The following is a 15,181-nucleotide window of genomic DNA, read 5'->3' as shown; positions in this document are numbered from 1 at the left end:
TCTTCTCATATGTAAAATAGGATCAAAGTTACCTGACAGACCCCTGGAGGCTTCAATAAAATGATTTCTATACGGAGATTTGGCCTAAAATTTTGTACTCACCACTTGCCCCCTTTCAGGTGCCTGGCTGTGTGTAAATTCTTGGTTTTGATTCAAACCACGGAGGCAGAAGGTGCCCTTAGTCCCCATCACCCTGCAGGTATGGAGGAGGCCTCTGAGGCCTAAAGAGAGCCTGTGACTTCTGGATGACAAGCCCTAGCCTGGGGGCACCTGGAGGGCAGGGACTCGTCTTTCTCGCCTTTGATTCTCCAGCTCTCAGCATGGCACACAGCCCACAACAGGTTCTCAGATGATGTTTGTTCAGTCAATTGGTAAAGCCAGTAATTAACTAGTGCGGCAGGAACTACAATGCAGATGTCTAAGGAATCCTGGTCCCAATAACACCTAGACATACCTTGAAGGGAATTTAACTTCCCCTGACAACTCCAGGAGAATTCACACCTGGCAAACTGTAGCGGTCACAGGTTCCTGTTGGAGAGAACATCTCTGTTTGAAATAAACATGACCGTTATTTTCAATGTCGGGAAACAGGCAAACTTGAGGGTCTGGAGAGGGGGAGTAACTCACCCACTGGCAGCCAGCTGGCCCTTCCTGGCTGGACAGGAGGTACCCCAGCTGGTGAAGCCACTTGGTCTGTGGACATGACCAAGGTTGGGACCAGTACCAGCTGCCACTAAATGCTGGAGAGTGCTGTTTGGTGCTAGAGAAGATGCCACCATGAGATTGTGCATCCAGGGGGGCGGGCCTTTCAGCAGCCTCAGGGCTAAGCACCCAGAGGCAAGGTGCTCCGTGGAGTGAACGTCTGCCCACATCACTGGTTCATCACCCACTCTGGCCCACCTGCTTTTCCACACTGGGGCACTCGGTCCTTGGTGACAGGCACAGTCTGGGGGATCCCTACATATCCTACATTTCAGCACATCCCATTACAAATCAGAGGTGTCTGTGGAGTAATGCAGAGCATTAAGAAGGGCATTATCCTTAGAGTCTCTGGATATGATGGGTCATCCCTCTCTGCAGGGTCTTCTGGAACTTGTCGTAGCCTCTGGCCATGGACAAGTTGCTGTGTCTCTGTGTATGGCAATGGTTGTATTTCCATCTATTTTTTTTTTTAAGCTTCTAAGTGATTGTTTTAAAAGCTAATACACATACATGGGAAAGAAAAACAAGATTACAGGTATTGACAGGAAAGTCAATTTACCCTTTCCCCTCTTTCTAAATTTACCCTTTCCCCTCCCCAGAGGCAGCTGTTGTTCCCAGTGTGTTAGGTATCCTTGCAGAGACAGCCTACACACACACAAGCATAGCCACTAAAGTGTAAGGCCCATGCGGCTTTGTATTGTTTATAGGGTTCACTTCTGGGCCCCTAGCACTCACAAGTGTAACTGGTACAGTTGCCCAATAGCTAGAAGTTGAATGAATGAATGTATAAATCAGATATATTCCTGCAAAGTTCAAATTTAGGTAGATCAAAGTCTTTGTCCACCTTTCTTTTACCTTCTGATTGGACAGTGGCTCTGTTTCTTCAACCAAGGAAAACTTGCCTTTTGGGTTTGCCATGAAGAGCTGTTGGGAGGCTATGGACCTGTAATCTTGTTTTTCTTTCCCATGTATGTGTGTTAGCTTTTAAAATAATCACTTAGAAGCTTAAAAAAAAATAGATGGAAATACAACCATTGCCATATACAGAGACATAGCAACTTGTCCATGGCCAGAGGCTACAACAAGTTCCATCACTGATGGACTGCCTCCTCCAGGGTGAGCCCTCAAGTTGAAAGGAGTCTCTTCGGTGGTCCCACAGCATGCTGTTCTGCCAGCCGCTACACAATAGCTAAAACATGTCTATCGCCTGCCTCCTTCTGCAGGCGTATAGATACCTGAGAGCAGGGGCCAAGTTCATTAGCTCTACTCCCAGAGCCTACCATATCTTAAGTAAACAAATACATGATGTTTCCAATCAGTGACGGAAACTAAGGACGAAGGGGAGACAGAAGAGGTGATTCAGAGACATTCATTCTCATCTACGTGTGTGTGGACAAATGCACAGACTTCCCAGTCACCCCAGCTCACACCAGCTCACACCCCCCCCCCACCTCAGCTCACACCAAAAGTCTGTAAAGAGGAGGAAGATAAAAGCCCCTGTGTTAGCAACTTGAAAAAGATGGTGAAGCACTTGATTGTGAAAATGTGAATGTTTCAACAAAGCTAGGTAATAAGGAAAATCAATAAAACTGTCAGCACTGGCCAATTTCAACTGGATAAAAGAATAAAGTAGTTGATCCTGAAAGACAGCTCTCTAAATTAGGTTAGATGAATGGAAATACTCTCTTGTTTTAAGCCAAATCATGAGGACATAAACAACAGTCAATGATTAAATTATAGGCCGCTTTGACCCAGTGTGAACTAAGCTGCAAACATGAATTTCCCAAAACAATCTTCTTTATAAGACACAGAAATGATGCATAGCAAGACAACAGAGACAGAATTAGAGGCCATGCCAGGAAACACGGGGCTCACTTCTTGACTAAAGATCTATTATAAATCTGCCCTTTCTAGAAGCTGCTTTCTTCAACATAACTATTCCTTCTTCAATTACTTCATTAGTGAAATAGGCACAAAAGTCAATAGAAAATACACATCTATACTCCATAATGGCACAGGGGAAGGAGGCTTTGGTAGTGATACGAAAGAGCTCTGCTCTTTCAACACTCAGGATTCAATTCTGTTTTTCATCTGCTAATGGGTGGCATTTGGTCTTGTTAACTGTGGATGACTCATTTCAGAGGAAGTGCTTTGCATCTAGAGCCTATTTGGAAGGAAATGAGGGTTTCTTGGTTTATTTCTCATCAAGCATTTTAGCACTGTCTCTTTGGGACATAATAAACCCCTTGATGGGGGTAAGGTGCTCTGTTTTCTCCCCTTGGTTCACTGCTGACTGCCACCCCCCGCCCCCAATGTCTGGTGCATATGGTCATTTCTAGGAACAGGCATTTATTTCATCAGAAAATAGAGCCAAAAACCTGGAGACTAAGGGCTCTGTGTCCTGGGTATCAGTGGTAAGTACTTATGCCGGTGGGGGGAGACGTGGGATACACACTGCAAGATCAATGTTTTTGCACATCTGGACTTTATTTTCACTCTTATCAAGTCCCGAGGCTGCCTCTGTGCTCCACATGCTACTAGAGAATCTCCCATGCCCATGCACGTCGGGGGAGTCTGCGGGGTGAGCCAGACCACATCCCACTGCCTAAGGCACCTCTTAGGAGGGAGACCTCTCAGCATCTTGGAACTGGAGACTGACTTTGAAATCCCATGTTCGGGAAAGTGAGAGCCTTCTTACTTCTCAAGCAACGCTTCTCGTTAGAGACTGAACAGAAGTTGCAAAGAGAAAGACGGAGTGTCAGGGCTTGCTGGGGGGACACAAGCTAGATAGGCTGGCGAGGAGGAGGGTAGTGGAGGTGGTGGAGCACTTACCATAGGACTCCATGTGGTTGCTGAGGGAGAAAAGAGGGGGGTGGGCAGAAAAGATACAAAGGAATGCCTGTACCTGGACTTGATCTTCTAATCCCCTAAGCCCCAAGCTTACAATAAAATGTGCTCTACTCAACATCGCAGACTTGACCAAACCTGACCTAGAACATTCCTCCTCCTTGGGCTCCAAGGTGGGTGAGAGGCCTTGACCATGAAGACACATCTAGAAAGAACTGCCTCCAACCTTCAAACACAGCTTAATCATTTCAGGTTTTTCATTTTCTTGTTTGCACTGTATGAGAGTTTCTGTCTACAATACTGATAACTGTCTTTGTTAGGAAGCTCTTAGAGAAAACAATTTGTATCTATTTAATTTATCATATCTATCCAACCTTACCTAAAAATAAAAGCCACAAAGCTGTCTTTGATAGCAATGATATGATGCCCCTGTGCTCAGAATGCCCCCCCCCCCCGTTTCTTCCCTGTCAACCCAGGCTATCTATCTTTTCCTTTTCAGCCCAAGCCCTGCCTCTTCTCTGAGGTTGTCCTGCGTTATTCCAGCCCCAATTTGTTCTCTGAGGTTGTCCTGGATTATTCCCGCCCCAATTTCCCATTTGGAGCACTCTTGGTAAAACCCAAGTAAGCATTTCATGTGATACTACCTTGCATTTCTCTCTAGTACTTTTGTCCTACAAGTGAGTCCTGGATTCCTAAATGAGCTGTACACTTCCTTGAAGGCAAGGCCTTCTTGGGTCTTGTGAAGGCCATCTCTTGTTTTCTGCTTACCTCCCACTTCCCATTCTCCAAACCCAGCACGGGGCACCATGCCGGGCACATTTGTTAAAGCGTGCCGGTGACTATCGTTCGTTTGAACTAATGGTTCTTTTTTTTTTTTTTTTTTTTAACGTTTATTTATTTTTGAGACAGAGAGAGACAGAGCATGAACGGGGGAGGGTCAGAGAGAGAGGGAGACACAGAATCGGAAACAGGCTCCAGGCTCTGAGCAGTCAGCACAGAGCCCGACGCGGGGCTCGAACTCACGGACCGCGAGATCATGACCTGAGCCGAAGTCGGCCGCTTAACCGACTGAGCCACCCAGGCGCCCCCTAATGGTTCTTTTTAACTATCTGGTAACTGAAGGCATTGGATTAAATGCTGTAGAATTCTCAGGAACTAGAGCTGAGAGATATTATCCAGATAGAAACTGCCCAGTGGCCGAGGCAGTCTCCAGAAGCCCTCCCCTTCTATTTCAACACGGAGGACAGCACTCTAATGCTGGCCGTGGAAACAGGGTAAGAAAGACAACTAACCTGCTTGGATTTGAATCACGTCTAGTTGCAGACCAAGACTTAGTTAGGAACCCACCTTCCAGAAAGCCTGAGAAGGAGCTAATGGCTCCTGAACTAGGACTAAAGGAGTTCTCATTTCTAAGAGAGCAGAAAAGAAATCTGCTTATATATGAAAAGGACTCTGGGTCACCTTTGGATTCAAAGCTAAGAATTCTAGCTCCTTATCACTGTAAAAAAAAAAAAAAAAGCTGAAGAAAAAACTAAAACAGAGTGTTGGGGAGGTCTTTGCCACATTGGCACACTCACTACTGAGGCCATGATGTAGAGCAGGGCACCGGATTGCAGACTGGGGGTCTAGACCCAACAGGGTGGTACAATCAGACTTTTGGCCTTGGGCGTGGCACTTGACCTCTCAATGGGACTATCTCCCACGTGGAGGTAACACTGTCAGGCACGTGCCCTACACACCTCTACACACATTACCATTTAAGCCAAGCAGGTCTGATCGTGTCTATCTGCCCTTGCAACTTGCAAAAAAGTCCAGAAGAGAGCTGCGAAGATGAGTTAAAGTTCTCAACGATTCCTTCAGAAAAGGTAAGGGATTTGAATGATCAACCTGAAGAGGAGAGATTTAATGACTGTCTTCAAATCCATGAAGGGCTTTTACCCAGAGGCCAGTGAGAGTGTGGGGCCCACATGTGCTCAGTCTGCACTGAGCAGAGAGGGCACACCCAGGCTCCAACAAAGACAAGTTTCTGACATCCAAGGCCAGAGATACAAACAGGATAGAGAACGTCCTTCTAGGAAATGGTTCACTGGGGGGAAGGGTGAGGAAGAAAGAGAAAGACAGAAAATGGGGCAAAACTATGGCAAGGTCTGAACTCTGCAGAAAGCAGTCTGTTAGCCCCAGGCAGATATAGATAGGAGTCTATAAATGGCCTCTTTGTCACCTTGATCTGTTCTTATACCTTTTTAATATGCCCCAGAGTCAGAAACCTGCCTTCAAACTGCTTCCCGGTATACCCTTCCCGCTGTTCCTTCACGGGCTTTGCCCACCTCCCTGCCTGCAGGGCTCCAGGGCCTTAGGACATTTACTGAACATCACCTATATTCAAGGGCACTGTTCTCATAGCGATCTGACCGTAGTCCCTGCCATACACGGGTTTATCCCCCTTCGCCAGTGAGAAGCTCCAAACCAGTAAGCACTAGAGCCAGGATTTAAGGCCAGGACTGATGGGCTCCTGGGACTGTACTCTGCCTACCCCACCTGCTGGGGCTCCCAGGGAAGAGACTGAATGGTGTCCACAGCATGTGGCTGCAGGAAGAAGGGGACGGCGTGGGTCCTGCTCCCTGCTCTTCTGCTTCTGCAATGCTCAATCACTCCCCTCCGAAACCTGATCGAACTGCATTATTTGCGATGCCTCTGTTACAAAAATCCTTCAAATTATTTAATCTCTCCTGCGTTTTATTGGAGAAGCAGTTTGGCAATCCAAACATATCAGTGAGACCCACTTTTAGTCCTTTCTGTTGTTGTGTAGGTTCTGAAGGACTCTCCGGGGTGAACACTGTATCTGGATGGAAGGCAGGGAAAGGAGAGCTTAGAAATCCCCGGGTCAGACCCTGCTGGCCCCTCTGGGAGCCTGCACATAGTGGTGCATTGTCACATCATTATAAAGAATCGGAGTAATGGACAAATTGCATCACAACAAAGGTAGAAAGGCTAACTAATGTGCACAGCAGGAGACAATACTTTGCACACTTGAGAATAACATTGCTGTTCATGCGTCTGTCACCTGGGCTAATTATGCTCTGATTTAAGTATTTAAGTATCCGGTGAGCCTGTAGTGCTATGTTTACCAGGAAGCCAGGTGGCTATTACTTAGGATAAAAGCAAACATTAAGAGGCACCCGAGACTGGAAGATCCCACGTGAGTATTCTGGAAGGTTCACTACTGGGGATAATGTAGGCAAAGTGCCTGGTGTGGTGCCTATCCAATAGAGCCCATTTCCTTCAGCTCCTTCAACCTGCTACAAATATTAGCCAGTCCTCAACTTTGAGCTCTGATAGCTATTCACATGAGACCAGAGATCGAAACTGCATGACCGGAAATGGCCTTCACTGTCATCGTGCCTGACCCCTTACATCTGGGGTTAGGGTGCCTGGTTTAGCTAAAGCACACACCAGTCAAATCCCATTATGGTGAGCTGCACAGGACATGCAAGCAGTGGAATTTTATTAGACAGCTAGAAATCACATTAGCTCCAGCTCTGGCAGACACAAACGTCCAGGCGTTCTACAGTGTGTTAGCAAGAAAAAGAAACCTTTGGCACATCCTGGGTTCGCAGCCTCATCCCACACCTTTCCACACAGCCTCATCCCACACCTCTCCCTGGGCTCTTTGCTGTTTGCCTGTGTTGTAAAGTGTATGTGATCGCTATGAACACAGGTATTTTTGTCCACTGATGGGACTGGAGCACTTGAGACAGGGGAGCTGAAGGGATGCCGGACGGCAGAATAACAGAGTGAACTTGTCAGCCCCGCTTCATTGCAACTCTCTTTGCATGCTTTTGTAGAATACAGTGAGGTGCTTTCACTAAAGAAAGGGACTTAGATAAGAATCTGTGAACATCCACAGTCCAGCTGGGACAACCATGTTTTGCACCGGACCCCTTCTCATGCAGTCTAGGTAACACATGTTGTGGCTACCCAACCTTTGCTCCTCTCCTCGCCCCCCCCCCCCCCCCGCCCAACCCCTTCCCAAAACCTCTGGAGCAGGAGATCTTCAAAGTCTCAACGGTATGATGGGCGAACAGATGTACAGAACGCAAACGGAGCACAACAAGGTCAGCTCCTACAAAGAGGTTGCTGGAACTCTTTCCCGCCATCCAGAGAAAGACTCCCAAATCCGGGAACAGTGAGAAAAAAAAAGGGGAGGGGGCAAAAAAAGTTTTCCTTTTCTTCAGAGCAACACATGCTAGCACTTTACAGAGTCTGGCATGTGTCAGCATTTCTGAAGTAAACTCTATTTTCTTAAGATGAAAGAGATAAAAAAAAAATACACTCCGAATTCAGCCCAATGAAAATTGCTTTGGCCATTCACATGCAATAAGCCACAGAAGCAAGGAGGAAAAAAATCAATTGCTTCTGATTTATTTACTCATTCATTCGTTCCCTATCCTTTCTGTCTAACGTAAAAAAGGGGGTCTTCCATAATTTCACAAGTGTTTCATCTTTTCAAAGCAAAAAAATAATAATAATAACCTAAGCCCTCCGATCGGTTACCCAGCATTTTGGCACAGGAAAGGTATATTTTGTTAATTTTCCTAGTTTTCCTATGACATATAGATTATGCAAGGAAAGGGGGAGTTGATTTTGCTCATCAAAATTTTCGCCGGGATCTACAATCAGGAGGCCACTGTAATACTTTTAGGTCTGCTGAATTTGGGATCACACGCTACGTGAAAAGCAGTGCGAGCTTCCACCCTAATCATTGCTTTATTTCTTAATCTGGGTGGTGGGTACACTGGTGCTCATTTTATTATTCTTCAGGCCCTTTGGCACATCTTAAATATTTCACACGAAACATTGCTAAATCCCTGAATCTTCTACAACAGATTCTATTCTGGGCTGCTCAGAGCCGAGGGTAGAGAAGGAAAGCTGGAAACGCCAAAATGTAATTGCAGTAAAGAGAAGAAAATGTACGAGACCAATTTTGGAAGGCTGTTTAAAGTTTTAAACCTATGCCAAATAATTGAGATCTATTCAAAGAGGACTGAATTCTATTATAAGCCCCATATACACACAATTATTGAATTATTCTGAACACCTGTTGAAACTGGGTGATAAATTAGCCAAATGAAAACCATCAGGCACAACTGTCAAGCACATCGTTTGACCCACTCCACTGAGTCTGCGAGCATAATCTCTCCTCCCACTACTGAACTGCAAACTAGAGCTCATCCCTAAAGCAAGGAGACCATGTGGCGTTGTGACTTTGTGCTTGCAATCTCCAGCATTCCGGAGAGATGCTATTAAAGACCCCGGTCTTCCAGACAGGTCTACAGGAGCTGACTGTCTTTCCCTAAAGACTGCCACAGTCCCTGAGTTCCATTATTTTCTCATCGCCAGGAGGAACGAGCCTTGGCCTTCCCATCCATCTCTCTGCCATGACATTGAAGCCAACTGTTCTGTCCTCCTGCGCATAGAGAGAGGAGAGGAAAGATGGTTCCCAATAAATTCCAGCCCTAGTTCCCAGCCTCCCTGGGGCCTACATCTGCCACCATCTCCCTGTTCTGTGTGGACAAGGTTTTATTGTCCAGTCTTCCCTTCCACTCTGATTGCTCAGTCCTCGCCACCCGGCAAGCCTTTAAAGGTAGTGAATGTGCCAAGACCGGACGGACAGAAGAGGGTGTATGGAGAAAGAAAGAAGGAAAATCCAACCATCAGAGAACGTCTACACCCTATTTCATCATCCAGTGGGGAGCAGACATTCCCTTACCCCATTATTTCTCTCTATAAGCAGGGCTTCTGCCTGCGTGGGGAACTGTAAAAAGAAGTAACACTTCTATAAAAGCTCGAAAAAAATAAGATTCTGAAATTTGACACCTTATTTGTTTCATTTCAGAATACCGTTAGACCAACTGGTTTTACTTCCTTCCCCCCACACTCACACACACCCCACGCGAGCCTCCGGGGAGAGGCTGCCGCTCTACTGAAGCCTGCCTTGTGCACCAGCGTGCAGGGACGCCTGCTTTGTTGGCCTTACTTGGTAAGTCAAAAATCTTCCCTCTGCTCCACCAAAGCTAACAGATGGCTGGTCCCTTTTGGTACACAGGCGTAAGCATCTTCAAAATAACCTTTTCCTTTGAAGGGTGCCAATTAATTAAATGTCACTGTAATACGTCCCAGCCACAGAGGGGAGGGAGACAACGTTAGACAAAGGGTCAATGGAAGAGAACAATGAGGAGAGATCACATCCTCCTACCTTCACCCGACGACCCCGACAGATCAATGATCACATACACTCTTCCTTCTGGCTCCAGATCAATCTGCAATTAAGAAAATGATAGTGACTCTGTTAATGCATTGTGGGAAACAGCTGGAGAGTTCCATGACTTTTCCACCCCGAACTGCTAAAACCTAGGGTCACAGCTCCGTTCAACTCGTCAACCTGTAGCGTGCCAAGTGCGGGGTGAATCAGGAATGCAGGAGAATCGGCATTTGTGGAACGTCAGCTGTGTCCCGGATGCAGCACGAGGAAGTCTGATACAGACCCAACAGGTAATGTCATCCCAGTGGTTCTCAACTGGAAGTGATCTTGCTGCACAAGAGAAACTTGGCACAGGGGACACTTGACACAGGGAAGCTTTTTGGGACACAAAAATTATCTGGAGATGTTTTTCATGGTCATGTCTGGAAAGGGAGGGCTGCCAGTGGCATCTAATGGGTGGGAGCAAGGGATCGTGCTAAGTATCCTACAGCGGACAGATGGTACCCACGACGAAGCATTATCCAGTCCCAGATGCCAATAGTGTCAAAGTTGAGAAACCCCGGGTTACGCCATTTCACAGAGAAGGAAGCTGAGATCAGCGTTTTAGCGAAAGTGGCAAGGCTGAGATTCAGTGGCAAGACCGTCTAGAGAAAGCCGTGTTCTCTGTGCTACACAAACTGCTCACAGGGGAGGAAAGAAAAGCATAAGATGCCATTCACACTCTGAAGGTGTTTACACTCTCATCGGGGAGTTAAAAAACGGAGAACAATGCTGAACCCGGCTTGGTGATGAGCGACAGAGGATAACCGGTTAAGTATCTGGCAGGTTGGAAATCAGTGTTGAAGAGCAGTCTGGGAAGACGTCATGAAGACAAGAAAGGGGAGTCATTCAAGGTGGAAGAACCAAGACAGCAGAAGCAAAGGCTGGGAGTGTGCGTGGTGCCCATGCAACACTGGAGGGCCTGAGTGCTCGAGCTGCGTGTTGATACGTGTGTTTTGCAAACCCCAGATTCTACCCGGGTTGTAAAGAGTGAGCCAATACTGCTACATTCTTACCATCGGCCTTCTCCACCCACCCTCACTTCCTCCCTGCCCATCTCCAAATCCAGCTAGCTGCTTCTATATAGAACCAGGCTGACAAGTCAAGGCAGAACGCCTGGGCCTCTTCCACTTGACATCTTTGCAAGGTCTGAACTGTCCTTACAGAAACTGTGTTCTCCATGAGAGAGGAGTAACTCTGGAAACCCTGGATCACCAAGTACCCCCGGTGGCCTGTCCTCGCCTCCGCAATTCCATCTGTCTGCACAGAGCTTTAATTGGCTCGTATGTCCGTGCCAGGCCCGTCTCCCCAGCAAGCTGTGAAATTCTTGAGGGCAGGAACCACTACCCCTCCTTTTCTGTTTCACTGTCTCCAGCAAAGAGCAGAGACACACATTCATCAAGCACCACTTAGAAAGGATCAGTCTGGTGAACACCTCCTTCTCATTCAAGGCTGAGGTCAATTATCCCCTCCTCTCTGAAGCCTTTCCAGATATTCCCAGTCAGAATTGATCACCCCTTCATTTGTGCCCCGACGAGACACATGCACATCTGACCTACGGTTCCTGTAACACATTGTCCATATGTCCATCTCCTCGGCTAGGCAGAGAGTATGAGAATTACATGTATATATCTAGCGCCCACCTCACTGTCCATTAGTCAGGAGACACCCAATAAAGCTTCGTGGAGGGGGAAAGACTTAATGTTCAGAACTCTGAGAGCCTATTCGGGGGTCATTTGCCCCTGCAAGCCCCACCTCCAGGAAGGTAGGCAGGCATGTGATCTGTACTAACGCGACATTCAAATGAAGTAGCAGGGGAAGAAGAGGTGGCTTTCCCACGATCACTATGTACTCCCTGTGATGTGAAAAAAATTCACCTTGGACTGATATTCTCCAGGTCCCTCCCCCAGCACCTCACGCCCCTCACAGTACAGGTTTCCCGAGACATGCGTGAGCCCTACTTTCTTTGTGGACTCAGTCTTTTTTTTTTTTTCTAATTTTTTTTCTCAATGTTTATTTTCGAGAGAGAGAGAAAGAGAGAGACAGCATACCAGAGTGAGCGGGGGAGGGGCAGAGAGAGAGGGACACGGAAGATCCAAAGCCGGTTCTGTGCTGACAGCAGAGAGCCTGCCTGCCTGCTGCGGGGCTTGAACTCACGAACCGTGAGATCATGACCTGAGCTGAAGTTGGACACTTAACCAACTGAGCCACACAGGCGCCCCCCCCTCCCCAGACTCAGTCTATAGTGGTTGAGTGTTCAAGGTTTCTCTCAAAATTTCAGTTCCACTGGGGCACCTGGGTGGCTCAATCAGTTCAGCATCCAACTCTTGATTTTGGCTCAGGTCATGATCTCACAGTTCATGGGTTCAAGACCCACTCTGGGCTCTACACTAACAATATGGAAGCTGCTTAAGATTCTCTCTCTCTCTCTCTCTCTCTCTCTCTCTCTCTCTGCCCTCCCCCGCTTATGTTCTCTCTCAAAATAAATAAACATTAAAAAAGAAAAAATCCAGGTCCACCAAGAGAAGTCTCCAGTGGTTGCCCCACAGGGGCCGCTCACCTGAGTTTGGGATCTGGAGATTGGGATCCAGATGGAAACCCAATAACAGAGTGGTGATGCCAGGGGATGACTCTCCCCACAGTTTCTGTCCCAAGAATCTGTGATTTTAGGTTTCTGTCTAAAGAAAATGTTTTCTGGCACCCTCACCACTAGGAATCCCCGCCCCGCACACCCCCCCCCCACCCCCACACACACTGCCACAAGCATAACCCAGCCCCCACACGAAATTACAAACAGGAAAACCACCAGTCAGCTCCACTGAACAGAGCCAAACCAAAATCCTGTCCCTGCCACAAATATCAGGGGTCCTCTTGTCCAAAAGCATGGAATTTAAATAATGTATGCCTTTCAGAGATTAGATCATCTCTATTAAACCCTGCCAGCTAAATGAAACAATTTCTCATATCCTCCAACTCGGAGGTTTCCCACGACTTCGGACTGCACTGGCAGAATACAATGCTATCTGTGAAAAGCAGGGAGGGAGGCAGAAAAGGAATGAGATGGGCTGCGAGGGCCTATTGGAAGGCAAGCAGCCTGCCTCTCTTTGCAAAGGGCGAGTGAGAACTTGTGGCAAGGCAGGGGACAGGTCATTGACGATAAAATGTATTAGGATATTAACATTCAAGATAGCAATCAGACACCATTTTAGCACCCACTGCTGCCTCAATGCCGATGAACTGCATTTCCAAACAGAAAAATAGAAATTAAGCTATTAAGCATGCCAAAAGCAACAAAGAGCTTTGCAGCCTGGGCAGATGGCCACGGAGGGCTGGCCGGGCCCCAGCCAGCCGAGTGAGGAGGCGCTGAGAACCATGTAGGGAGGTAGGACTTCAACGCAGATGACTGGAGGCTTATCAGGTACAAAACGTGATGGAGTGTGCAGCAACCTCATGGTCAAATTAATTTAATCACAAGTTCTGCTCACAATTACCTGGCCCGGATAATGAAGCAACGAAGGTGCCCAGCCCTGCAAAACCCCTGCAAGCTGTCGATTGCCGTCACCACCAGGCAGCTGGCAGTACATGAAAGGAGGCCTCCTCTCTCCTCCTAGCCATTCCCAGGATTGGTTCTAAGCTCTTTCTCCTGCACTCAGCGTTCCTGCAAATGATCCCAGATGCAACCCTATTTATCAAATCGCCTTGAAACTCCTACCTTTACTTGATGAGTCTTCCCAGCTACCATCACAGAGATAGTATGTCTATGTCTGTTTTCTTTGGACCTCTAGCGCCTTTGGCTACCCCTCCAGCTGAGGCCAGGAGCAAAGCAGTAAAACAGTGGGAAAGACAAACACAGCCTTTGGAGTCAGACCAGGGCTGAATCCCAGCTCAGGCAATTATTTGCCTTCTCTGAGCCGTGGCCTCAGTCTCATCATCTGTGAAATGGGCTGCTGTAAAAATGCCACGAAACACACATAAAGCACTTGGCACCCAGGAGGTACTCGGTACAGGGTGGTTATGTATGAACCTACTGGCTCTCTGGCCTGAAGCAAGCGACTACCTTCTCTGAGCCTCAGAAGGCTTCTTCACGAAACGGAGCTAATAACAGACCCTGTCACATCTGTTAAATGAGATAGCCTGTGTAAAGCACTCAGCACGGTGCCTGGCACAAAATACTCAGTTACCGCTGGTGCTCTTGTTATTAAAAAGCCAAGTCTTCAAATGTGCTGCATAGTCCAATATTCCCTCCACTCGGTCAAGCTGTGCTCCAACAAAAAAGGCATTTTCTTGCCCTAAATTGACATTATTACATGCTATTCCAGGACATCTGACGGCATTACAGAGTTGGGATTATCAAATAAAGCACTGTAGTGAGAGTTTCATGCCCAGCCTGTGGGGAACCCCGGGGCAAAACAGGCTATAGCCTTGGTCACCAGAGGGGTCATGAGGTGCTCATGAGAGAAGGAGAAGGGGAGGGGGACCGTGGAGCTTCCTAGCTCCCCCTATGCCTCAGACACCGTGTGGGTGCTTGATCTGCATTCGTTCTCTCAACCTCCCGTGTGGCCAGCAATACTCCCTACTTTTTGGATGGAAAAACTGGAGCTCAGAGGGCTTTAGGCAGGATTCTGACCACCACCACCCCCGCCCCCCCGCCCCCAAGGCTGTCTGGAGAAGACTCTGCCGGAGCTTCTGTCCCAAAACCCCAACCAGCCTGGGAAGCCTTCTCTGACAATCCAGGGCCAGGCCTCTCTTCCCAAGGCCTCCGGCTCTCCCGCTCACCTGCAACTGATGGGCTCCCCAGCCCGGGCAGCTGGCACCCTTCTGGCCTCCCAGAGCTCTTGGGGGCAACAGGCTCTGGGCGTAAACGAGAGCTCCCCTCTTGTGAATGAGGAACAAGGCAATAGGGAAAGAGCCTAAACCATAGAAACCCATGCCAAGAGCCACCTCTGAAAAGCACAAAAGTATCACAGGCACTTCTCCAGGTGATGCCCGACTTCACAAATCCTTCACGCACACTATTTCATGTATTCCTCACAATTAACCTGTAAGATAGTTGTACTGCGAGCGCCACTGTATGCGTGAGAAAGCTGAGATTAAGGAAGGCAAGTGGCCAGCACTGCGCGGCTAGGGAGGGAGCTAGGGAGGGATGAGCGCCCCAGAGCTGGACAGCCTGGAGTCCAAGCTCGAAGCCTCAACTCTGGCCTCTCGGCCAACAGGCCTCCCCCACACCTCACCCGTCCAGCGGGAACGCCCACCGATGCCACGGCAATGGGCGGCCTGCTTAGGCGGTATTGCCGTGTGTCACTGTGACCCACAGGTGTCTGCACGCCCGTG

The 15,181-nt window shown here is 48.0% G+C and overlaps 1 protein-coding gene across 2 annotated transcripts in view; it reads right to left on the bottom strand.

The window, feature by feature from the left end:
* Positions 1 to 15,181, bottom strand: part of PRKCE (protein kinase C epsilon) — a 501,273-nt gene that overhangs the window by 305,616 nt on the left and 180,476 nt on the right. For both annotated transcript variants that reach the window (XM_043603304.1, XM_043603305.1), the window contains exon 2: positions 9,806 to 9,869. In XM_043603304.1, coding sequence (XP_043459239.1) covers positions 9,806 to 9,869 — 64 coding nt within the window. The remainder of the gene's footprint in view (positions 1 to 9,805; positions 9,870 to 15,181) is intronic.

The sequence above is a fragment of the Prionailurus bengalensis genome, chromosome A3 (assembly GCF_016509475.1).
Source record: "Prionailurus bengalensis isolate Pbe53 chromosome A3, Fcat_Pben_1.1_paternal_pri, whole genome shotgun sequence".
NCBI classification, from domain to species: domain Eukaryota; kingdom Metazoa; phylum Chordata; class Mammalia; order Carnivora; family Felidae; genus Prionailurus; species Prionailurus bengalensis.
This window is presented reverse-complemented; position numbering and strand designations above follow the sequence as displayed.